Source organism: Ursus arctos, unplaced genomic scaffold, assembly GCF_023065955.2.
Source record: "Ursus arctos isolate Adak ecotype North America unplaced genomic scaffold, UrsArc2.0 scaffold_3, whole genome shotgun sequence".
NCBI lineage: Eukaryota > Metazoa > Chordata > Mammalia > Carnivora > Ursidae > Ursus > Ursus arctos.
The window spans coordinates 15,900,867-15,925,804 of NW_026622985.1; the positions used below are offsets into that span (position 1 = coordinate 15,900,867).

Sequence of the window (24,938 nt, forward strand, 5' to 3'; positions counted from 1 at the left end):
CTAATGTTTTAATAACCTTCCATTCACGTAGCACTGTTTACACTAAGAGAAAAATAGGGTGGGTATCAGAGAGCTTGTTTGGCTTGTACTGTTGGTCCATGTTTGGGAATACTGAAAAATAGGGTATGATTGAACAGAACCTTGAAAAGTAGGATTCTAGAGTAATAGTTAAGAAAGAGCACATAGGGGTACCTGGCTAGCTCAGTTGGTGGAGCATGTGACTCTTGATCTCAAGGTCATGAGTTCAAGTCCCACATATGGCGTGGCATTCACGTAAAAAATTTTTTTAATTACAAAAAAAGTACATAAACAAAACCTAGCATGATATATTAATCATATAAACAACATAGTTCAGCAAGATATATTTTTTTTAAATGAGCAGAACTTCAGTTCGGGGGCGGGGGAAGGGAATCAATACTATTACCTATAAGAGAAGAACAGTTGACCGGGGCGCCTGGCTGGCTCGGTTGGTGGAGTGAGCAACTCTTAAGCTTGGGGTTATTAAATTTGAGACCCATGTTGGGTGTAGAGATTACTTACAAATAAAATCTTTTTAAAAAACAGAGAGAGAACAGTTGACCAGGAAGCCAGAAATCGCTGTGAGGTCCAAATGCTAGTTAGTTAGTATGAATAAACTGTTAGTAGGAGAAGAACTGATCAGAATAGTGTCCACTATATATTAAAAAGTTTGATAAGTAGGGGCACCTGGCTCAGTCGGTTAAGTATCAAACTCTTGGTTTCAGCTCAGGTCACGAGATCAAGCCCTGTGTCCAGCTCTGTGCTTAGCGCGGAGTACGCTTGGGATTCTCTCTCCCTCACCCTCTGCTCTTCCCCCTGGTGTGCACACGCACACATTCTCTCAAATATATCTGTAAGGAAAAAAGTTTAAGTAGAAGTAGATGGGAAAGGCAGTAGAATATAGTGATTAGGTAGATGAACTTGAGAGTTAAAGACTGGGGGTTCCAAGCCCAGTGCTGTCATTTCCCAGCTGTGAGACTTTAGGCAGATGACCTAATCTTTGTGGCTGACTCCCTTCCTTTGTAGAATGGGGATAACAATAGTACCTGTCTTTGGAGTTGTGAGAATTAAATGTTTTTATCAATCTAAAGTGTTTAGTACCCTCTGGCACACAGTAAGCCCTCATAAAAGGGTAGTTCTTATAACCAGGGTAATTACTATTGTCATTGCTTCTTTTTTTTTTTTAAGGTTTTATTTATTTTTTTGACAGAGATAGAGACAGCCAGCGAGAGAGGGAACACAAGCAGGGGGAGTGGGAGAGGAAGAAGCAGGCTCCCAGCAGAGGAGCCTGATGTGGAACTTGATCCCAGGACTCTGGGATCGCACCCTAGGCCAAAGGCAGATGCTTAACAACTGAGCCACCCAGGGGCCCCTATTGTCATTGCTTCTTAAGGAGATAGTTAGGATTAAATGAGATAATACTTAGGATAGCAGCTGGCACATCTTTAAATGAATATTAAATGTTAGCTATGATTTTATTATTACCTATAAAAAATGGATTGGAGATAGGTTTTGAAGATAGGGTCAGTAGGGCTGATTTGAACCCATTAGCATACTGACACAGAAAGCGAAACTGATGTTTAGCTAAGATTCTGACTTCTCTGTATTGGAATCAGTTGAGAGATCTGCCCCTCAAACTGGGTTAGTAGCCAGCCTTAACTCTAGCCCCACACAGTCCCAGTTTCCTCCTCTCCCTACCAGCTCTTGAAACTGAGCCCTAACACATTACCACAGCCAAGCCTTATCAAGTATGGCAGCCAGCTTTCCAAACACTGTCAAAAACTGGGCAAGAGACAATTTCAGGGAATAAGAAGAAAGTAAAGACTCGAAGGACTGAATATTGCTGATTGAAGGCATTCCCCCACTGTCATCCTTTGAGTCCTGGAAATATACATAACCAATTGGATGGGAGGACTTCTAGAGAGGTCCTGCAGCCTCTCTACTCTTCTGAGAAGGCAGACTTTGCACTGGGTAATCGTTGAGCTGGATAGGCCTACTCCTCGCTCCAGAGCCTCTGCTAAGAGATAATTGCCTAGTTTTTTCTCTCAACATTTCTACTAAGCTCACTCTTGAAAGAATTCGTAGGATATTACACTGCTTGATAGCTACGCCATGTTTGTTAGCAAGCAGCCAGTGATATTGTTCCCTAGACCTGAGAAAGCCTTCATCCAAGGGCTCCCTGACCCTAAGCCCAGCTGCTACTTCATGCCAGTTAGAAAGGGCTTTCACGCTTCCCTGGTATACATGGTTTGTAAATAGGCCCTATTACTGCTTAAAAAAATGTCTATCATTATCAGAAATATATTTTAGGGGCGCCTGGGTGGCACAGCGGTTAAGCGTCTGCCTTCGGCTCAGGGCGTGATCCCGGCGTTCTGGGACCGAGCCCCACATCAGGCTCCTCCGCTATGAGCCTGCTTCTTCCTCTCCCACTCCCCCTGCTTGTGTTCCCTCTCTCGCTGGCTGTCTCTATCCTGTCGAATAAATAAATAAAATCTTTAAAAATATATATATTTTTTACATCATAGCCCAGTACATAACACAAACCCACATACAGATCACACATGTGTCATAAAACTATGTTTACCCTTTACGCAATTCCCTCTGCTGTTTCTTTTCTCTCTGTCCCTTTAAAACGAATTGCTGGTTATGACTCACTAATGAGTTGGAACTTAAGTTTGAAAACCACTGCTTTATAGCCCCCATGGGTGTTTTGAAGAATTTATACTATTCTAGAAATGTCTGAGAGGAAGGATAAATCTTAACACCAGGAGGACTTAATTCTTGTGTGGCTGTGCAAAAGGGGTGATGAGGAAGAAGATAGATATCTAAGACCAAAGAATGCCAGGAAACTCAACAGCAAGGCTACTAGAAGTTTCTTTCCTGTAATTGGTAATAGCTACCTCCTCAGAACTGGGTCTCCAAATGAACAAAAACAATTTTTTGGCAGTAGATTGAACACCCACTTATACCTCAGTTGAGGAAAATGCTGGGCTTAGATTTGGAATTCTCCCTCCTACCTTAAACCTACCTACCCATCAAGGCACTTGCTCATGGGCCACTCTTTCCATCAAGCCTTCTCTGATTCATTCTAGCAACAGGTAATATATATAGTAGAGAAAGACAATGAGCTTTGGAATCAGGAGAGTTGCGTTCCAATCTCATCTCTCCCTGTGTTATTTTGGACAGTTACTGAAGCTTAATATCTGTATCAGGGAAATTAGGATAATGATCATTTTTTCTTGCAGAATTATTCTGAAGATGAAAGGAGGTGACATCTATGAAGGCTCCTTATTACTTGCCAATACCAGGCCTTCTATAAGTGTTCATTTCCTTCATTCCTCTTGGTAATTACTGTCTCTTCAAAACATCCAGGTGCTGCGTTTCTCGTAAGGCCTGACTCTCTACTTCACATTCTATCAGCCGGTTTGTTTTACCTACCCTACAGGACCAGCCCCTTGAGGACAGGGTCCATTGGCCATTTATATTCGTATAATACACGCTATGTAGCGGAAGGGGCTCACAAAATATTTGTTGGCTTACTGAAGAATATCATCAAAAATAACATGGCCCTGGGAAAATAGAAAGACGCATTTAAAACTTCTGCCCACAAATGTGGCAAACAACTAAACAAAAGCTTCCAACATAAAATAATTATGGTAGGAGGGCACCGACCACTAGGATTGTAAAGAATTCATGACAGTTCATCACACCAACATTCAGAGTTCGTGCAATAAAATAAGCAGAGAACATATGATGCCTGAAGACAGTAGCCCAGGTCTTCAGACCCAAAGAAACTCGAACAGCTCTACATGGCTGAGCTTCTCTTTGAGTGAGAAAAAAACTATGTGTAAGAGTGTGTTTATACATATCTACATATACAGCAATGTAATCCAGCCCATTAGCAGGGAAATTCTAATTTAAAACTTAAGAAAGTGAATAATTTTGGGAAATAATGTATTCAACCAGTGTTTATTTGTGCCATACACTCTTCTTGTTGCTTGAATATATCTGTGAACAAAGCAAGTAACCCGCATTGGCTGTGTGAAACTTGCTTTCTAGTGAAATAGAGCTGGTTTAAATATGTAACTTTACTAGTACTGGGTAACTGTGGAAATGGTGTTTTCTAGAATGTGAATGTTATAAACCTGAACAAAATAAACATAACTAAACAATTGTGAAGAGGTCGCAGAAAGCATGTGAGTACTCGTTTTTCATGAATTGTCTGCTTTTACTTCTAAAATTGAAAAGCAGTTAAAAATATTAAGCGTAACAATTCCAACTTCTGAGAGGTTTTCATAATTTCTTTTCTTAACCTAGAAAGAGCTTTTGGAGCATAACACCCCTCGTGTTAAAGGAAAAGTTTTCTACTTCATGTCCTTTTGTTGAATTAAATTCAAGTAAAAGTCATTGAAAGTAGAATATTTTCATTAAAAATAGCATCTATCATAGAGCAGTCAGGATCTAACCAGAAACTGCTTCAGGTATTTTCAGTGAGGGGAATTTGGTGCAAGGAATTGATTATACAGGTAATGGAAAAGCTGAGAAGCCAGATATGACCAATGAGATAACCCGGTGATTAATGTAAGAGCCAGAAGCCACTGAGCCCATAGGCTGAAGGGACAAAGGGAAAAAGCAGCTGAATCTGGTGGGGGTGGGGCAGAAAAACACAACTGTTGTCAAGAACATACCACTCCCCTCTCCCTTTCTTGTGCCCTCTAGTGTCCCAACAGTCTTCCATTAATGACCAGCCGGATATCAGCCAACACAGGAGCCTGGGATATGCAGCTTGTTGGGATCAAAACCCGAGCAATACTGATGGAGCAGAGGTAGGGCAACAAATGGGCACACAGGCCTTGCATCGAATATAGAGTACCATATTATTATTTTTTAGTATTTATTTATTTGATAGAGAGAGAGAGCACAAGTTGGGGGGAACAGCAGAGGGAGAGGGAGAAGCAGATTCCCCGCTGAGCAGGGAGCCCAATGTGGGGCTTGGTCCCAGGACCCCGGGATCATGACCTGAGCTAAAGGCCAACACTTAACCTAGGGAGCCACCCGGGTGCCCCAAGAGTACCAGATTATTTTTATAAAAGTATTGCTGCCTATCTCTCCAAATAGATGTATAAATAGCTGCATATGCTGTTTACCTAGTATTAATAATAGTTATTTATGGATAGACTGATTTTGAGTGATTCTTGCAACTTTATATTTTTCTGTACTGTTTGAGGATTTTTTTTAGTTGGATTTTTAAAAATTTTCACCCACATATTTTGATGAGCTGAACCATCAATGAACATCAGTTTTAAATTATGGTAAATTTAGGCAGAGTTCTAGAATTGTGAACATATAGTGTTTTCTAATACTATTACCATGTAACAATATGTTAATCTCTACAACAGATAAGCTTTCTCATTCCACTCAGGTAAGAAGTTAAATTAAACCTGAGGCCAGGGGCGCCTGGGTGGCACAGCGGTTGGGCGTCTGCCTTCGGCTCAGGGCGTGATCCCGGCCTTATGGGATCGAGCCCCACATCAGGCTCTTCCACTATGAGCCTGCTTCTTCCTCTCCCACTCCCCCTGCTTGTGTTCCCTCTCTCGCTGGCTGTCTCTATCTCTGTCGAATAAATAAATAAAATCTTTAAAAAATAAAAATAAACCTGAGGCCAGTTAATTACGCATTGTATTTTTGTAACGGCATTTCCCCCATTTCATCGGTAAACATTTTTGTGTATCTCAAAGAGTTAATATGGTCACAATATCGTTATCACATTGCCTCTTCAAAAAGTCAATGTCATGGGGGGGAAATGTGTAGGAGGACTTTTCTCCATTAATAAGACTGAAGAGCTATACCAACTAAATGAAATGCTTAAAGTTTCATTTGATCCAAACTCAGAGGGAAACAACTATAAAGATATTGCAGAAAGGTCAGTATGAATTGGCTAAAAGGTGATAATATGAGGGAACTATTTTCTTAAAGTAATAATGATATTTTGGTTAGGAGAGGCATGCTGACAGGGGTAGAAGATCTTGATGTCCACGAGATACTTCGAACAACAAGTCGATAGCTAGATAGGCATACAGACACGTGGGGAAGGCAAATACGGCGATTCATGAATCTAGGCAGTGGTGTACTGCCATGTGAGCACACAGTGAGAAGAAAGCCAGAAGGGAGCTCTCACCAGAGCCTGACACCCTGTTCTCAGACCGCTAGCTTCCAGGATGGTGAGGAAATACATTTCTGCTGTGTAAGCACCCAGTCTACCGTATTCTGTTATGGCAGCCCGAGCTGACTCATACAGATTTTGTTATCAGGAAGTGGGTGCTGCTATATCCAATACCCAAATATGTGGAAGTAGGTTTGGGAGAACTTTGAGGTGCACACGAGGCATATGGACATTAAGGGTGATTCTGGTGAGGTCGCAGACATATGCACACGTTATCAGAGGAGTATGTTTACTGGAGGAAAGGCGATCCTTATTGTAAGGTGACAGTTTGGCTAGATTGTGTTTTAGTGTTTCGTGGAAGGTAGAACTTGCAAGTGACGACATTGGATACTTAGCTTAGATTTCCAAGCAACTAAGAGAAGAGCAGCTTAGTGCCTCCTGACTGCTCATAGTGAAAGGCAAAATGAGAGAGATGAAGAAAGAATGAAGCAAGAAGGAACCAGAATGTGAAGATTTGAGAAAGTCTCAGCCTATCCATGTTGCATAAAATGAGAACGCTTGTTTTGAAGAGAACACACCAAAGGTGGGGCTCAGCAGTATCCGACAGAGATCACGGGGGCAGCAACTTGCAGACTTCATCAGCCATCCCAACAGAAGCCAGACGTAGAGGTGGGATTGTACCAACAGAGTCACTGCGGGTGTGAACTGAAGGGGACAGAGAAGACGAGAGGCTGTTGGACGCCTTGGATCCTACAGGATGAGACCATGGAGCTATTGGGCCGTGGGTGTGTACGCGATCCTTCAGGAAAAGGGAAAAAGGACTGCACAGGTGATTTCAGAGATCAGCAAGGCTGCCACTCCCACCACAGGCCCCAAGTACACCGGTGAGGCTGCCTCCACTTCGGTTTCCAAGAGCAGGACTGCTCGGCAGAGCTGCAAACACGGCGCCCCCACAGAGAGCCACAGGGGCAGGGCTGCTCTACCACATGGGGGTGAGGTGACACCGCCACCTCAGTGGGCCTGGAGGACAGAGCAGTGAACCAAAGCGGTTTATTGTCCGACCTCAAAAGCTAATGGAATTTACCTTGCTAAGTTCTGGACTTGCTTGGAACCCATCACCCCTTCCTTCTTTCCTGTTTCTCCCTTTAGAAATGGCCTTGTCTATCCTATGCCTGTCTCACCGCTGTATGTTGAAAACACATAACTTGTCTGGTTTCACAGGTTCACAGCCAGAGAGGAATTTTACCTCAGGATGGAGCCTATCTCACCCGCACCTGATCTAGATGATACCTAGCTGAGACTTTGGGCTTTAGACTTCCGAGTTGATGGAATGAGGTAAGACTGCAGAGTCGCTGGCATGGAATGAATGTGCTTTGCATGCGATAAAGAAGTGAATTTGGGTCGTCCAGTGGCCGAATGTTATGGACTGAATATCTGTGCCCTCCCCAAATTCATATATTGAAAGTCCTATCCTCCAATGTGATGATGTTTGGAGGTGGGGCCCCTAAAAGGCAGTAAGGATTAGATTGACATCCTGAGGGTAGGACCCTTGTGATAGGATTAGTACCCTTAGATGCCAGAGAACTTGCTTTCTCGTCTCGTACATGCACCCAGGAAAGGCTCCATGAGCCAGAAAGAGAGCTCTCGCCAGAACCTGACCTCCCTGGCACCCAGACCTCGGACTTGCAGCTTCCAGAACTGTGAGGAAACACATTTCTGCTGTGTAAGCCACTCCGTCTGTGGTGTTTTGTTACGGCAGTCCCAGCTGACTAAGACATCTGGGAATGACTTAATTTTCCCGAGTTACATAGAAAAGCCCTGACAGCACCCAGGGTCTACTCCACAGGAAAAAAAAAAAGGCCCTCTTGTGCATTGAACTTCTCACAGAGACGCTGGAGAGGGATACACTCTCCCTTTGTCAGGAATAAAGACTCCAGATTGCCAGAAAAGAGTCTGAGCTTTCTAACTGGATGTGTGCAGAGGGAGAGTAATCGTCTTCAGCGATCCCACTTACTGTGAGTATTTGCTTATCTCTCACAAAGAAAGACAATGAAATGTGCAGGCCTGGCCCGCCTGCATTGTGGACACCAGAGGACTTTAGGACACAGAGGAATGAACCTTGTCTGCCCAGTGTCCAGGGCAGGACGTTTCTTTGGCCCCTTCTTAATGCCTCAGGGGACAACTGAGCTGCTTCCTCGGAACCTGTTCGTACAGAAGTCGTCTTCGGCCACCCCTAGCTGCTAAACCACACCTTCCAATATATAAGCACATTGTACTGAGTTCTTTCATTAACAGAATTTACTCAGTCGTTTGGCTGGGTAGCTAAAGGGCTTGGACTCTAGAATTGTTGCCCTGCCATTTACTTCCTGAGAGACAACTCTCCAGCTTTCCTTGTCTCAGTGTGCCTGTTTTGCACAATGGGGATAGTGATTCCCACCGCTCAGTATTGTTTTGGAGATTAAATTAGCCAACGAATTTAAATAGATCAGCATCACATGTAACACAGCGTAACAGTAACTTCCTGAGTTTCAGCCGCCTTCATCTCCATCACTGCCTTTGCAGGGTAGATAAAAACCCTAGACAGCAAGCGCTTTAGGAGACGATGTCCACCAGGTGGCACCAGCCACAGGTAAATAAAATCTCCCACATTCGCTGTATTTCTTCTTAAGTTTGGAGGTTACATGATGAGGCAGAAATAATACTGCAGTGGTGATAAGGCACTGTGCATACGTAGATATCAATACAAGTTTGCCCCAAAACTAAGCTTTTGAGTCATCATAATATCCTAAAGCGATCGTCTAAAACAGTTACAAGTCAGACATGTTCTGGTTTGCTTCCCAGACCCGAGGAGATTGGGATGCTGGGGATTCACAGAAACTTTGGGAAAAACCTCCTGTTCTGTTTCCAAGAGTGGTGGTGTGATGCTTGAATAACAACTGGGGCTTTTGTAGACATCTGTTCCTCCAGCTTTCGTTCTGCTGAACTGGGTATGATTGCAAAAGGGCTCTGCTAAAGACCAGAGATCTCCTTGCACTGTGGGAGGAAACTTCTGGAAGGACAGAGGGGGGAACGGACAGTTGATGTAGGGACAAACTTGGAAGTGCAGAAGAGTTCAAATAGGGTTTTCAGCAAGTTTTTCTTTGTGATAAGGAATATCGACAGTGCTTTTGCAATTAGATAAGCTTTTCTGACATCTGAGAAAATGATCTCAAGGTAGAGCAAGAACAGAATGGCCTGGGCATTTGGGTTACAACACTTTTTACTTTTCTTTCTTGTCATTCCCTTTGTTGTCTCCAAGCCTTCACATACAGTCTTGTTTCAGATATCTTAGTTATATGTTTGGGAATTAAGGGAGAGGTTTGTGTCCATCTTTGGGCTGAATAATTACACCAATTGGAACAGGCTTTCAGAAGTAGGGTGATAGGGTTTGTGAAATGTGCCGACACTCCATGGGAATCCTCACTAATACTTAGGGAAATCAGATAAAAGTCTGGAATTCCTAGTTTCATAAGATGGAAGGTTTTGCCATCTGGGTATCAAAGAGCAGGACAATCCCAGACAACTGGCCATGGTCACACGATAAGCCAGCTGAAGGCCCAGAGGCTGCAGGCCGATCCAGAGCAGGGAGGGGGTGACAGACAAAGCCCAACAGGGCAGAAGTAAAGAGGATCTGTAAACAAACGGGGAACAGAATTGGATAAGAGGAAAAATTGAAAAGAGTAGTTTGGGAAGTGATGTTTCTGCACTTCATGCTTAGAAAGAAAATAAAGGCCATTGGCAGGCCCACCCCTTCGGCTTCCTGACCTCTACCCCATCCTGGCCTTACTTCCTTTGTATGGGGGGGAGGGAACTCCGGGTTCTGTGAGTGCCCAATCTCCTCCTGTCCACATACCACCCGCTCTCCTTTCTCATTCCATCTTTGGTTCTTTCTCTACTGGCTCTGTTCTCCACACACACAAAGAATGTTGAAGTCTCTACCTTTTAAAGCAAAACAAAACTGTTCATTTTGCATCTCAGGTTCACTGTCTTGTTCTTTCTTCCCTTTGCCGCCAGCTTCTGGAAAGAGCAGTCTCCCCAGCCCCACTCCTCGCTTCCCATGCTCTTCCCTCCTTGCAATCCGGCCATTTTACCAACACCTGACTGCAAACACTCCCACTGAGGTTACCGGTGAAGCTCACGTCCAAATCATTGGGTGGTTTTCAGCCCGAATCTAAATAAGCTGTCGGCAACATTTGCAACTTTATTTATTGTATAAGTAATGAAGTCAGGTATGTTATATAATTATTTCTATCAGCTTATGTAAAATTATTCTGTAATTACTGAGCACCTGCTATTTCGCTGGCACGGTTCTAGGCCCTGCAATGTAGAGGTGGACGAGATCCTGTCTCAAGGCTGTAGCCAGGTCATAGCATCGAGTTCTCTGTCCCGGGGCCACGTCAGGGGCATGGTGAGCCCCACGACTTTGGCTGATGAGACAGCAAGCCCTCATAAAGGTGCCAACCTTTGACTCACCTCCCTGCCTGCCTCGCAGTCGGAATTTCAGTCTGCCTGCCCCAAGGTTTTCGTCATAGTGTTCACGACTCTCCTGTCAACACACTATCTGAGAGTTGCTGAAAATGTGATACTTTCAGAGGAAATAACCACGGCATATGCTCCCCAATCCTCATCTCCTCTACCAACTAAGCTTTCCTTATATCTTCTTGTAGCCTGCTTTATGTGGGGTCATGGGGTCACACCCCCAGTATACAAGTAAACGATAATTAGAATTGTAAATGTTGTATCGCTTCTTGGCCTTTTGCCCAAGGTCAAGTGTAGAACTGTAAGTGACTCGAGGGAAACCGAGCAGGGCAATGTGACCTAAAGCACTACCACGATCTGAATGTTCATGTTCCCCCCAAATTCATATGTTGAAATCCTAACCCCCAAGATAATGGTATGAGGAGATGGGGCCTTGAGAGGTGATCAGGTCTGAGGACAGAGCCCTCGTGAATAGTAAGATTAGTCCTCTTGTAAAAGAGACCCCACAGAGACCCCCTGCCCTTTCCACCCCGTAAAAGACACAGTGACGTCACTAGAGCATGTTAAGTGCTGATAGATCTGACTCAGTGCAGAGACAGGAATTGAGAGGCAGAAGGAGCCGGGATCTGTCATACAGGCGGGGGAGTTTGCTTGGACAAGAGTAGAAACAGACCTATCTTTCAAAGCTCTTCCCCCTGGTTGTAACAACATCACTCTGGACTCTCCCCTTCTTCTGTGATCGTTCCTTCTCAGTCTCCTTTTCAGACCCCTTTTTGATTGTGGTTGTCAGCAGGGTTCTGTCCACAACCGTTTCTGAATTCTGATGTTCCTTAGACCATCTTATTCCCAACCACACAGGCCATCGGCCACTCGCCTAGACTTCACCCTTTCGGGCCCTAATGTAGATATATACTTTTTAATCTCCCAAATTCTATCTCTAGCCCAGCCCTGTCCTCTGACCTCCTCATTTAGCTGCTTATTTGACACCTCCACTTGTCTAGAGGCTTCTTGAATTTAATGTATCCAAAATTGGGATTCTTGGGCGCCCCCCCAGGCACACGCGCACACACACACACACACACACACACACACAAACTAACGGTGGAGAGAGGAGTGCTCATTGATAGCCCACATTTCAACTCTCTTCATAACCTGTACCCCATTCTTTTTTTTTTTAAGTAGTCTCTACACCCAGCATGGGGCTCAGACGTAACCACCGTGACATCAAGAGTCACACGCTCCACTGACTGAGCCAACCAGGCGCCCTCTTCTTTTTAATGTACCCCATTGTTTGATACACACTTTGGAAGTTTTTTCATTCTTACTTAAGTATCATAGTGACATCACTGGAGCTTTACCAATACTTCCAGCCCTCCTTCCTTTCCTAGACATTTGGGAGAATTATGTTTATCCATCTCCTTGCAGTTAGACTTGGTGAAGGCAGTTACTGCAGACACGGAAATGTGAGGGGAAGTTACACATATTGCATCTGCCTGGAAATATTGAGGAACAGGTGCACAATTCTCTTTGCTGTCTCCCTCCCCTCCTTTCTTTGTCCCAAAGTTATCATGTGTTGAGATGCAGATTCCTAAGATCAAAGCAGCCTGGAATGCTGAGCCATCACGTGCAGGAAAATTGCCCAGAGAGGCATTTAGCCTTGTAGCTAACTTGGAGCGAGGAAAAAGAAAAAAGAAAAACACTGTTGTATAAGTCACTGAGGTTTTTGCTGTTTTTTAGTTCTGAGGTGTGTGCGTGTTGTGTGTATATCTGCGGTTACTGCGGTGTAACTGAACCTATCCTGATGATAGAAATGCAATGCAAATGCATATTTAAGACCCATCTCTTCCAGCCTCTACTTCCACCTAGCTGACTACCCCTAAGCCGCTCCTAAGTAGAAATTCTGGAACTGTCCATGCCCCCAAAACCGTCCCTCTTCACTTCTCCCCAATTTCAGTTATCATCACTATCCACTTAGTTGCTCAATCCTGAATTCAGAAACAGGGATTATCTTAATGCCTCCCCCTTCCTCACTCTCACAGTCTGATCACCGAGTTTCCCGAAGTATGTCTCAGATTTGCCCTGGACATCTGCAGCAGCCGCTTCCTGTTCCTGCTTCCAGTCTTGGGATATATAGGATACCTCCAAGGTCAGAACTTAATTAAGGGTCCATAGTAAAACTTCTGCCTCCCACCCTGTCCCCCAGCCACCTCGTTCCTTGGCCTGTAGGCAACCAAAGTGACCAGATCCTCAGGTATCCCTTCAGAGCTAGCTGCACGCAGAAACCAACAAGTCTGTGTATCTGTCAAAATTCCAGAACGGGGCGCCTGAGTGGCTCAGTCGTTAAGCGTCTGCCTTCGGCCCAGGGCGTGATCCCAGGGTCCTGGGATCGAGCCCCGTATTGGGCTCCCTGCTCCTCTGCTATGAGCCTGCTTCTTCCTCTCCCACTCCCCCTGCTTGTGTTCCCTCTCTCGCTGGCTGTCTGTCTCTCTGTCAAATGAATAAATAAAGTCTTAAAAAAAAAAATTCCAGAAACACAAAACTGACCACCCCCCAGTTGAAAGTCTTTCAGTGCCTTTCTAGTACAGATTCTGGAGTGTTTAGGACCCTACCTCAGCCTGCTGATCTCTCAATTCCAGATAACCCCCTTCTCTGTTGAAATCATTCCCGCCTCCGGGCTCTTCCCTATGCCGTTCCCTCTGCTTGGACAGTTTCCCTACAGATCTGTGCATGCTAATTCTTTCCTTAAATATTACCTCCTCAGGGAGGGTGCACAGCCTTCCCACCCCCGTTTTCCTCTATCCCAGTCTGCCCTCTACTTGTCGCCTTCAAGCCTCTTCAAATAGTCGTCATATAGTTACTGAATATTTAGCTGTTTATTAGACTCGAAGTTCCATGAGAATAGAGGTTGTGTCTGTTCTGTTTGGTTTACCACATACTATACACCCAGCTTCTAGTTCTGTGCCTATCACAACATAGGTGCACAGGGAAGGAAGGAAGGAAGGAAGGAAGGAAGGAAGGAAGGAAGGAAGGGAGGGAGGGAGGAAGGAAGGAAGGAAGGAAGGAAGGAAGGAAGGAAGGGAGGAAGGAAGGAAGGAAGGAACTGATGGAAAAACTAGTTCTGAAAAAAGGGGGGAAAAGGCAGATGAAACTAAAAAAACTAGCTTCCACTATGTAAGCATGCAGATTTGGCCTCCATACTGTCTCTCCCCGAGTATAGATTTTAGATTTTTATCCCGAGCTTCCTCACTGTGTGGTTGGCTGTGTCTCTGGTTAGGCCAACCACCCATCAGACAAGGGAAGGGAAGGAAGAGAAGAGCAAAACATCGCTCCCAAAGGTTCAAGGCCTTGAGTTCTTTGGGAGGAGGTGGTTTCCAAGGTTTTCCAGACCTTGTATTTCGTCACAGACATTTAACAGCTGGTTTAAACAGAAATATTAAGCAGTCACATCTTCCTTTGTTTTAGGGACCAAAAGTTCTTTTCGTTTGTTTTTGTTTTGTTTTGTTTTGTTTTGTTTTTTAAAGATTTTATTTATTTATTTGACAGAGATAGAGACAGCCAGCGAGAGAGGGAACACAAGCAGGGGGAGTGGGAGAGGAAGAAGCAGGCTCATAGCAGAGGAGCCTGATGTGGGGCTTGATCCCAGAACGCCGGGATCACGCCCTGAGCCGAAGGCAGACGCTTAACCGCTGTGCCACCCAGGCGCCCCTTGTTTTGTTTTTTATAAGCAAGTAACACGAGAAAAGACAGGGACTTCCACACTGAAACAGCCACATGTCTGTAAGGAGTGTTAACTCTACCATCTCAAATCAGGATCTACGTCTGCCTTAAATGTTTTACTATAGCACATGTTTTCCTCATTACTTCTATGATTACATTTATCGTTATAGATAACAGAATACTAAAATTGCCTTAAGGATAAACCGGAGAAATAAAAATCACATCCCTTAAACAAGCTTTTTAAGTCACAGAAGCTAATTAATATGTCCATTTTCACCTGTCACTCTCTCCTTGGAAACTAAACAACAAAGCTTCATTCATCTCTACTTTAATTTCACCTTCGGAATTTATCTCTAGGTGTCCGGGTCAGCTGATTGGATTAGCTAGGTAATGTGACCCAGCCATTTGGCCTTTATCTCTTACCAGAGTAGAGGGTAAAATCCAAGCTCCTTAATGTGCTGCACAAGGCCCCTCATAACCTGGCCCAGTTCCCCACCCCCACCCCAGCCTCACTGCTCACCACCTCTTGCCTTCCTTACTCACGTAAGTGGAGAAAGGTCTTGGGCTCACAGGTGTGTTCTAATGGTACAGATCTCCTGTTCCCCTGAATACTTCCGTGCCAGGGTAGAGAAGGACGCTCTAGCCTCCTTTTGGATATGGTGTAGACTTGGGGGAACGGGTTCGAGGATCCTGCTGCACTGGAATCATCACAAATGGAAGAGCAAGGAAGTGAATTCACGTGGAAGGGGTAGGGCTGACGGCTTTGATCAACACGCGAAGACCAGAGCCCCTCCTCAGCTGTGTGGCAACGCCCCTCGTTCACAGGTGCTTCAAAGAGCGCGGCAATGACCTGAATGTGTCTGCCTCAAATTTACGTGTTGAAACCATAACCCCAAAGGGATGGTATTTGGAAGCGGGACCTTTGAGAGGTAATGAGGTCAGGAGAGTGGAGCCCTCACGATGGGATTAGTGCCTTTACAAGAAGAGGCCAGAGGGCTAGCCAGGCGAGGACGAAACAGGAAGACAGCGAGGAAGAGGGCACTCGCCAAGAACCTGACTGCACTGGCACACTCATCTCAGACTTCTAGCTTCCAGAACTGTGAGAAATAAACGTCTGCCGTGTGAGCCACCTAGCCTGCCGTAATTGGTTACAGCAGCTGAAGTAAGATAAGAGCCATACCTGGTCTCCCTCCTGAAGAGTCTCCACCAACTTGTAACACTGGTCGGTCAAGGATTTGTACCATTGGTGACCTTCAGATGCTCCTGCAGAGAGGTCTAGAGCTCCTCCATGACTGGGACAGTAATGAGTAAAAGTGAAAAAAAATTGTGAACAAATTCTTTAAAGAGAATATTAGGTGGTCAACTTATCTAGGCTGCGGGAAATATATTATCAGAAGTGCTCCTCGAAACAAGGACTCAGGATATCCTTGTTTGGCCTTAAGTTTGGGAGTAGTGCAATGTGAAGAGGTGTGTCTCTGCTTGGAGTGCTTTTATTTTATTTTAATTTTTTTGAATATTTTATTTATTTTTTAGAGACAGCATGAGCCTGGGGTGGGGGGAGGTAGGCAGGGGGAGATGGAGAAGCAGGCTCCCCACTGAGCACAGAGCCCGAAGTGGGGCTCGATCCCAGGACTCTAGAATCATGACCTGAGCTGAAGGCAGACGCTTAATGACTGAGCCACCCAGGAGCCCCTGAGTGCTTTTTAAAATGGGGCCTCAGAAGGAACCTTGTGCTGAAGACACAGTTAAGCATCTTGATTGTGGTGGGGTTTACATGGCACTGTACGTGGGATAAAACTGCATAGAGCTACACACACACACACACACACACACACACACACACATGAGTGTATGTATAACTGGCAAAATGTGAATAAACTCTATGGTTTGTACCAGTATCAATGCCATGAGTTGTATATTGTACTTACTATAGTTATGCGAGATGTTAACACTGGGGGAGGCTAGGTGAGGGGTACAGGGGAACCTGGCTGTACATTTCTTTGCAAATTCCTGTGAATCTATAATTATTTCAAAAAGTTTTCTTTTGTTTAAGTTGGGCAGGGGGTACTCAGAATAGTGGAGCACTTGATCTTAAACAGTGCATTGGGGATGACCTTCAAGCTAGATCTCATGCAAAAACAGTTCCTCTGTGTCCAGGCCCAAAGATGTCCCTGGATAAGAGGATGAAGTGGGCTACCTTTGTCAGCAGATTCAAAATGAGTATAGAGTCTAGGAGGACCTCCATCTCCCTGAAACTCTGTGTGCATTCAAGGGGATCCCCAGCCCCTTTTCTGGAAACCTGTAGGGCGAGCCGGTAGACAAGGCAGGTGAACTGTGGTAGGCCCCAGGAATAGGCCTAGAAGCCCAGGAAACTCTGAATCACTGTACACTAATCTGATCGCCATTCCCAAACTATATTGGCCTTGTTTAGCATCACCGCAGCTTAGTTCCGTCTTCCAGCAATATTTATTAAGCACTTACTGTACACCCAGCACTCTTCACTCCTTGCCTCACACCACATACAAAAAGCAACTCGACATATGTCTAAATGTGAGAAGTAAAATAAAGTTTTTATTAGAAAACATAGGAAAATATCTTTATTATCTTAGGCAAAGATTTCTTAAACCATATACCAAGAAAAAAAAAAGGCTAACCATTAAGGTGAAAAATGATAAATTGAACTACATAAAAATGAAAAAGGCATGATTAAGTGATTAAGTGTAAAAAGCTAATACACAGGATATGATGTGGGGCCATGAGCAAATGGTCAAGAAAGAAATCTTGAGAAGTTTTCAGTGCAAAAAGGTACTTTTATTATAGCATGGGGACAGGGCCCGTGAGCAGAAAGGCTGCCCTGGGATTGTGAGGAATGACTGATTATATACTTTTTGCTTAGTGGGGGTTACAGATAGCGTAAGTCTCTAAGGAATTTGGAAGCAAGGTTTCCAGGACCTTGAGGGGCTAGTTGCTGTTAAGATAAGGTTATTTACTACTGTCTAGTAAGACACTAGTCATAAGACCCTTCAGATGTATATCAGTGGGTCATATGTTTGAAGGATGATTGCTAACTTCTTTCCTGGGGTGGGGGATGTTTATGATTATCAGAGGGAAGTAACACCAGAGAAAAGCTATAGTGATAAAACATTAAAGAGAGTCCTTGAGGGAGCTCTAGGAGTGTTACAATCTGTGTGCTTCAGGAATCCTACCTGGAGACTGTGGGCTGCAGCAAAGTCCAACCTTTGCTCCTTTTGCTCCCATCAAATAGAATATTTGTAATACGTATTTCTACCTGCTGGGGAGAACGAATTTCCTCTGCCCTTCAAGATCCTTGTAGCTGGACTAATAATCAACTTGATGTAAGACAGCTTAACAGGAGAAAATTAAATTTAATTTTGTACATATAGGGAATCCACACAGACATGGAGATTCCAAAGACAATCAGACAAAAAGAGGTCATTCTGAACTAAGGAGAAGGGGGTAGGAGTCTGGCGCCTCGAAGGGATGGAATGCAATTCACAGGAAAATGAAAAAGCGTAAATGATTGTTAAATTTTGCGGGGCCACTCAGAAACAATGGAACACAGAAGACTTTGATCGAATACGCCTTGCTAGGTCTCTCCCTGTCTACCCTACGTAGTTCAAATCATAATGTAGTTATCTATGGTGATAGCTCTCTTCCCGGAGTAGGTCTTCTATCTAAATTCTTTCAGGCAATTGTGGGGGAGATAAAGAGCTTTTCCTGAATCTGCTGGGTTTTGATTGCTTTTAACTCAAAAATATTCTTCATGCCAAAGTGGCCCATTTTGGGGCGGTCTGCCTTTGGCCCCTGCACAACAAAGGATTTGTATCCTTACCACGTAAACTCTTACAAGGCCATAAGAAAAAGGCAGATGACCAAAAAGAGAAATTGACAAATAGCTTAGGCAGACAATTCACAAAATGGGGTATTTAAATAATAATAAACATCGGAGAAGACACTCAACTTCTTTAGTCATTAGCACAAGGCAAATTAAAACCATAGTATGATTCTACTGCACACCCACAAAAATGGTTCAAATGGAGGGGCCCCTGGGTGTCTCAGTTGGTTAAGCATCCTCTTGACTTTCAGCTCAGGTCATGATCTCAGGGTCCTGGGATTGAGCCCCATGTCGGGCTCTGTGCTCAGCAGAGAGTCTGCTTGAGGACTCTCCCTCTGCCCCCCGCCCCCCGCTCATGCTCTCTCTCTCAAAAAATAAATAAATCTTAAAATAAAAAGAATGGCTCAAATGGAGAAAACCAAGTGTCGACAAAAAAGTGTAGCACCTGGAACTCTAACTTCACAGCTGAAAGAAGTGTAAGTTGGTGCAATGCTTTGGAAAATAGTCTGTTACAGATACTAGACATCTACTGTCGTACCTACCGAAGCAGAACGTGTGTGCGGGAGCCAGCAAATCCATTCCCGGCAGGTACTTCACTGCGTTGTGTGCACACGTTCACCAAAAAGCAGAACAAAAAGAGAATGTTTGCGGAAGCACTATTCGAGAAAGCCAAAAGATGAAAGCACAAATGTTCACTAACGGTAGGATGGTTAAATAAGTGGTAGTAAACTCAGACAACAGAATACAGCAGTGAGAAGGAATGATTGCTAGGTGCAATAACATGGATCTCATGTTATTGAGTAATGCTGATTGTAATGTTGAATGGAGCGAGACACAAAAGAGGAGGGAAAAAAAGAAATAATTGTGTTTGATTCCTTTTATTTGAAGTTCAAAAAAACAAGTTGTGGAGGCTGCTTTTAGGGAAACAGGCTTGAGTGATGGAATGTAGAAAAGGCGCATAGTGACTCCCTGGCTGAATACAGGCAGGCCCATCAAGCGACCCACCTCAAAATATCCATAGGCCCTAACTAACCAATGGGCTCCTTACAACTAGGCACAGTTACCAAAAAAGGGAAGATTCCATATGTTGGCATACCTCTTCCCCTTAAAACAGCCCCCCCCTCACTGCTTCATGGCAGAGAGCCTCTCCTCTGCTGTCCTGTCTGCCATTCCCTTGGGGTGTATTCAATAAATTTCTTCTATCTCCTTTGTTCTTCCTCAAGTGAATTCTTTCAACCTCCCATGCCATTGGTTCCACCCGATCCTTGCCCCAATTTGGGGGCTCACATCTGATCAGACAAGACAGCGCATTTAGACATCACACAGGTGTTAGTAGTTAGCCTTGGAGCAGTTACTGGGAGGGAGCTTGAGAGGGCTTCTGGGCTGCTGGTTATGTTCTGCTTATTGACCTGGGTGCTGGCTATACTGGTGTCCTTGTTTTGTGAAAATTCCCCAAGCAGTACATTATACTTTATATCTTTTTGATATGTACATATGTTGTACCAGTGTGAAAGTTTGCTTAAAGGGTGCTTTGGTGGCTCAGTCCATTAAGCATCTGCCTTCGGCTGCTCCCTGCTCAGCGGGGAGTCTGCTTCTCGATCTGCCTCTGCTCCTGCCCCTCACCCGCTTTCGTGATTTCTTTCTCTCTCTCTCTCAAATAAATAAATAAAATCTTTTGAAAAAAAGTTGGCTTAAAATAATGAAAATCATTGCACAAAAGAAACTGGAAATACTTGGGTAAGAATTACAAGAATTAACTGAGACTAGGGCGCCTGGGTGGCTCAGTCGGTTAAGCGTCTGCCTTCAGCTCAGGTCGTGATCCCAGGGTCCTGGGATTGAGCCTGCATTGGACTCACTGCCTGCCCAGTGGGGAGTCTGCTTCTCCCTCTCCCTCTGCCCCTCCCCCCTTTTCATTCTCTCTCTCTCTCTCCACTAAATAAATAAAATCTTAAGAGAATTAACTGAGATTACTTGTAACATTGTTTATTGCATTGAAAAGTCTTTACAAAAAGACATTTCACACAAACAAATAGAAGTGGAGCTATAAAGAATACAGCAAAATGATGGATGGCTGATGAGAGTAATGGCAAACTTAAAATGTAGCATTTTTATTATATTCAATAGTTTTGTTCAGAAAGGACACATCAGAGTAGTTTGAAAGGCTACTTTACATTTAATAAAAAATATGTGCAGATTTTTCCAAATGTACATGTTTGATTTTTTTCATTGGAATTCATGTACAACACCGGAATCTTATTCTACAGGTTAAAAACGTAACAAAAGAAAACTTCAATTTCAAGTAAAATTTCCATTGACAAAACAGATTTAAAAGTATGGTTACTATTCACAAAATGCACAGAAAAGACAGTATTCCTAGAGTGTGCTTGGGAAACAAGTCAGACTGTGGTCTTGTAATAGTCACAAGTGGACCCAAGACCTGATGAAACTCTAGCCTTATTGTAAAATGGAACTTTGGTATTTCTTTCAACTAGTTAAAAAAAGGGGGGGGCAGTGTGTATTTCCTCTATTAAACAGAGGTATTCATCCATTTTCTGCAAGACTGTTATATTCACTCTCAGAAGATTTGTTGCTGTAACAGGCAGGCATTGATGTGGAAATGGGATAATATTATAATCCTGGTTCGGTTGTTCCCAACAGGGGAGACATCTGTTCTAAATCAGTGAAGGCCAGTACAACCCATGAATGAAAAAATATTGTACCATTGCAATCCACTGCAACTCAAGTTCCGACATGCAGAACGATTTGGGTAAGGGGAAATGACGGTGATGCTTCCAGTTAACCAGCTTGATGTGACCACTGATAATAATCCTTCAGAAGTAGATAACTTGTTTCTATTGTATTTAAGAAACAGGGATAAGACATGCTGCCTTTGGATAGCCAAACACATTTGGGAATTTCACACATTTGTGCCAAAGGTACAATATAAATCACAACCAGGCAAAACAGTGTCTTAGTTGAGGACCTGAGTATTTCTTTCTCCCTAGAAATTAAGTACAGCTTCAATAACTCCAGTGTGAAATATCCGGAAATAGTCCTCAGGACTAAGGTCTATATATTATATATAATACCTAGAAAATCATTGGCACTCAGAAAAGGTTAAGTAAAAATAAAAGATATAAAATGTTCTGGTTTAAAATATGGATTTTTAAAAACCTACGTATTTTCAATAATGTGTATATTCCAAACCAACGTTTTTCTTTTGGTATTAAGTTCATTTAGAATGTTCTGTCTTAAAAAACTCATTTTAAACATAGATTTATATACAGGATGTTCACTTTTTAGATTTTTTTTTTTTGGAAAGGTAGTCAGAATTCTGTTAAAGATCACCTATTTTACATGCTGCTAAAGTTTTAGAGCAAAATATAAACTCAGTCTTATAAACATATCAAAATTTTTTGTTCAAAATAACACAATTTTTGTGTTAGATTTTAAAAAGACCATACCTCTATAGACCTGTACACGATGACCATTTCTATAAACTAAGATAAATTAAAGCTGCGTTTTTAAGCTAGGGAGAGTCCGTCATATATTTTATTTAATCTTAATTGTGATCCATGATAGTTATCATATCAAAAAATGACTTCTACAAACCACAATAATCTTATTGCTTTGCTTCTTTGAATCCGTGTTTCTAAAATAGATCAGCCTGGCTCTGTAGCTTTTAAGTGAACGTTGTTTTTTTTTTTTTAATTTTGTACTCTGGTTACATATCTGGTCACATATAATCACACTGATTATCAAGTACTAAGTTTGGATTTTATAAACTTTGTTGATGTATTTACTAAAGGTGATTTTTGAAGACTTTTATTGATAAATGCGTTAATAATGAGATTTCTGCCTTTACTCATCAGTGTAACCCTACCCTGTGACCCCTGCAGCTCATGGGTGTCCAGGTCAGTCAGGAATGGAGTTCTCTTTATGATAACCCTTCCTGATTTACCTGCTCACAGACACTGTCGGGGCACACTTACCGGACTAAACGGAGGTTCACCAGTACCCCCGAGAACACTGTTAGCAAACCCGTTGTGGGGCAACAGGAGCAGAACATCAGCAGATTTGGACATTGCTAACTCACCTGGATCATTCTCCTCACCATTTTGCACATTTTAGAGGAGGCTATTTATTTTATAAAAAAAGCCTTGAAATAAAAATCTTAGTGGTTCTCTTTCATTGGCTAAGAGGTTAAAAAAAAATCAAAGAGTTTTAAAAATCAAATGGAAAGAGAATGAGTATTTCAAGTCCAAAGATATAGTCAATGCAGAAAATGTTTGCATAGAATGACATCGGTGGGTGAAGTCTGCCTTGCAGTCCTGGCTTATCGCGACCTCCTGAGCCCACTTTCAGGAAGCAAGACTACGCATAGCCTGTGGAAACGAAGGGGAAACCAAGTGTTCATACAAATGAATTTTCCTTTAGTCTTCACGCTCTGTGTTTTTTACAAATGTGACTTGATAGTTTGGGTTGTTCACATTTACTCATCTTAGGTGTGTGTAGGGTAAAAACTTAATTTTGTACCTCATCATTCTTAGATTTATTTAACACCCGTAAGTACTGTTTATCGAGCACTTACTATGTACAAGAGACTGTTGTCCTTTTATATGCATCTTTTTATTTTCACAACTCTGTGAAGTGTTACTATTTCCATTTCACGTGAAGCAACTGAAATGAAGACATGGACAATAATTTTCCCCGGGCTGTGCAGCCAGTAATTAGCAGATTCGGGGCTGGCACACATATCTGTCTGGTTCTAAAGCTCATACCCTCTACACCTGATACTAATGATGTACTCTATGTTGGCTAATTGAATTTAAATAATTTTAAAAATTAAAAATAAAAATACAGCTCCTACCCTCAAAACCATTCCACTCTACTCCTTTGCTACCTACAGGAGCCCTACCTGAATGATCCTTTTATCTGTTACTTGAATAACGATGCCATTAGTTTATGTGGCAATCAGGAATTATTTCTGTAATGTGGCAACTTCTTAAGTTCCAATTTGTTTTAAGAGGTTTTATTTATTTATTTATTTATTTATTTATTTATTTATTTATTTATTTATTTATCAGAGGGAGAGAAAGCACAAGCAGGGGGAGCGGCAGGCAGAGAGAAAAGCAGGCTCCCCACTGAGCAGGGAGCCTGATGCAGGACTCAATCCCAGGACCCTGGGATCATGCCCTGAGCCGAAGGCAGATGCTTAACCAACTAAGCCACCGAGGTGTCCCCTTAAGTTCCAATGTGATGAGTTTTTACTCAACAAAGTCAGCCTTATAGCCATAGTCATAAACTACTAAAGCTGGAAATACTTCTAAGCTCAAGAATGATATTCCCAGGAATGCCTGGATGGCACAGTCAGTTAAGCATCTGCCTTCAGCTGAGGTCATGATCCCAGGGTCCTGGGATTGAGCCTCACATCGGGCGCCCTGCTCAGCAGGGAGTCTGCTTTTCTTTCTGCCTCTGACCCCCATTCATGCATGCTTGCTCGCTCTCTCTCTAGTGCTCTTTCTCAAAATAAAATCTTTAAAAAAAGAAGAAGAAGAGGAGGAGGAGGAGGGGGAATAATGACATTCCCAGACTCACTAAGCTGGTGGACTAAGGATGCAGGACCTCTGATTTTTACCCTCGCAATGTATTTTCTCCACAAAAATCTCTGCCTGTCATCCTCACTGCCTGATTATACCATAGGGGTTCTAATATTATTCTTCTCAACATCTTTTATCAAGATCTGGAATAAGGCAGAGAAGGCATGCTAATCAGAATTGCATACGACACCAGCAGGATGGATAGTTAATATGCTGGGTGATGAGTTCAGAATTTGAAACTATATCAATAAACTAGAACCAGCAAGATGTACTCTACCAAAAATATGCATAACCCTGCATTAGGGTAAAAAACCAATGGCATAACTATAAATGGGGAGCCCAGGTGAAGCCATAGTTTGTGTAAAATGCCCAAGTTTTTAGTTGGCCCCTGCTCAACAGAAGCCAAGATTTTGAGGGGCGCCTGGGTGGCTCAGTCGGTTAAGCATCTGACTCTTGATATCGGCTCAGGTCATGATCACAAGGCCATGAGATCAAGCCCCACCTCCCCACCCCCTGCCTTGGGCTCCACACGCAGCACAGAGTCTACTTGAGAGTCTCTCCCTCTCCCTGTGCCCCTCCCCCTGCTCACTCTCTCTTTCTATCAAATAAATAAATATTTTTAAAAAGAAAAAAGAAAAAAAAAAGAAGCCAAGATTTTGATGGGGCTGCAATGAAAATAAACACATTTTAAAGTTGCAGTGATAGACGTATCTTGACAAGATCAAGGTCGACTGTGGTTGTGTAATCTCCATGCTGACCTGACTCCACCTGGGATTTTGTGTCCCATTCTTGACCAGAGAAGCATTAACAAATTTTGTGCCCATGAGCAATAGAGTAAAGGGAGCTAGAGGAATCTAGCCTGGAGTAGAGTCTGGTGGACCCATGAGAGCTACTCTCAAATACGTAAGGGCTGTTCAGTGGGAGGGTTTGTGTGGCTCAAGAAGGCAGATCTTAGTCCACCAGGTAGTTATCAAAGAAAGGCTGCATCTAGTTTGGGAAGCAAAATTAACACTTGGAGACATCCAATCATGTGACAAACTCCCTTGAAAAGCTACGAGTTGCCAAT

At 43.2% G+C, this 24,938-nt stretch overlaps 1 protein-coding gene across 1 annotated transcript in view; it reads right to left on the reverse strand.

The window, feature by feature from the left end:
• Positions 1-20,357: 20,357 nt before the first annotated feature.
• The window catches only part of SLC26A4 (solute carrier family 26 member 4), a 50,428-nt gene continuing 45,847 nt past the window's right edge, over positions 20,358-24,938 (reverse strand). Inside the window, exon 22 of the mRNA XM_057304064.1 lies at positions 20,358-22,657. Coding sequence (XP_057160047.1) covers positions 22,634-22,657 — 24 coding nt within the window. The 3' untranslated portion in view covers positions 20,358-22,633. The remainder of the gene's footprint in view (positions 22,658-24,938) is intronic.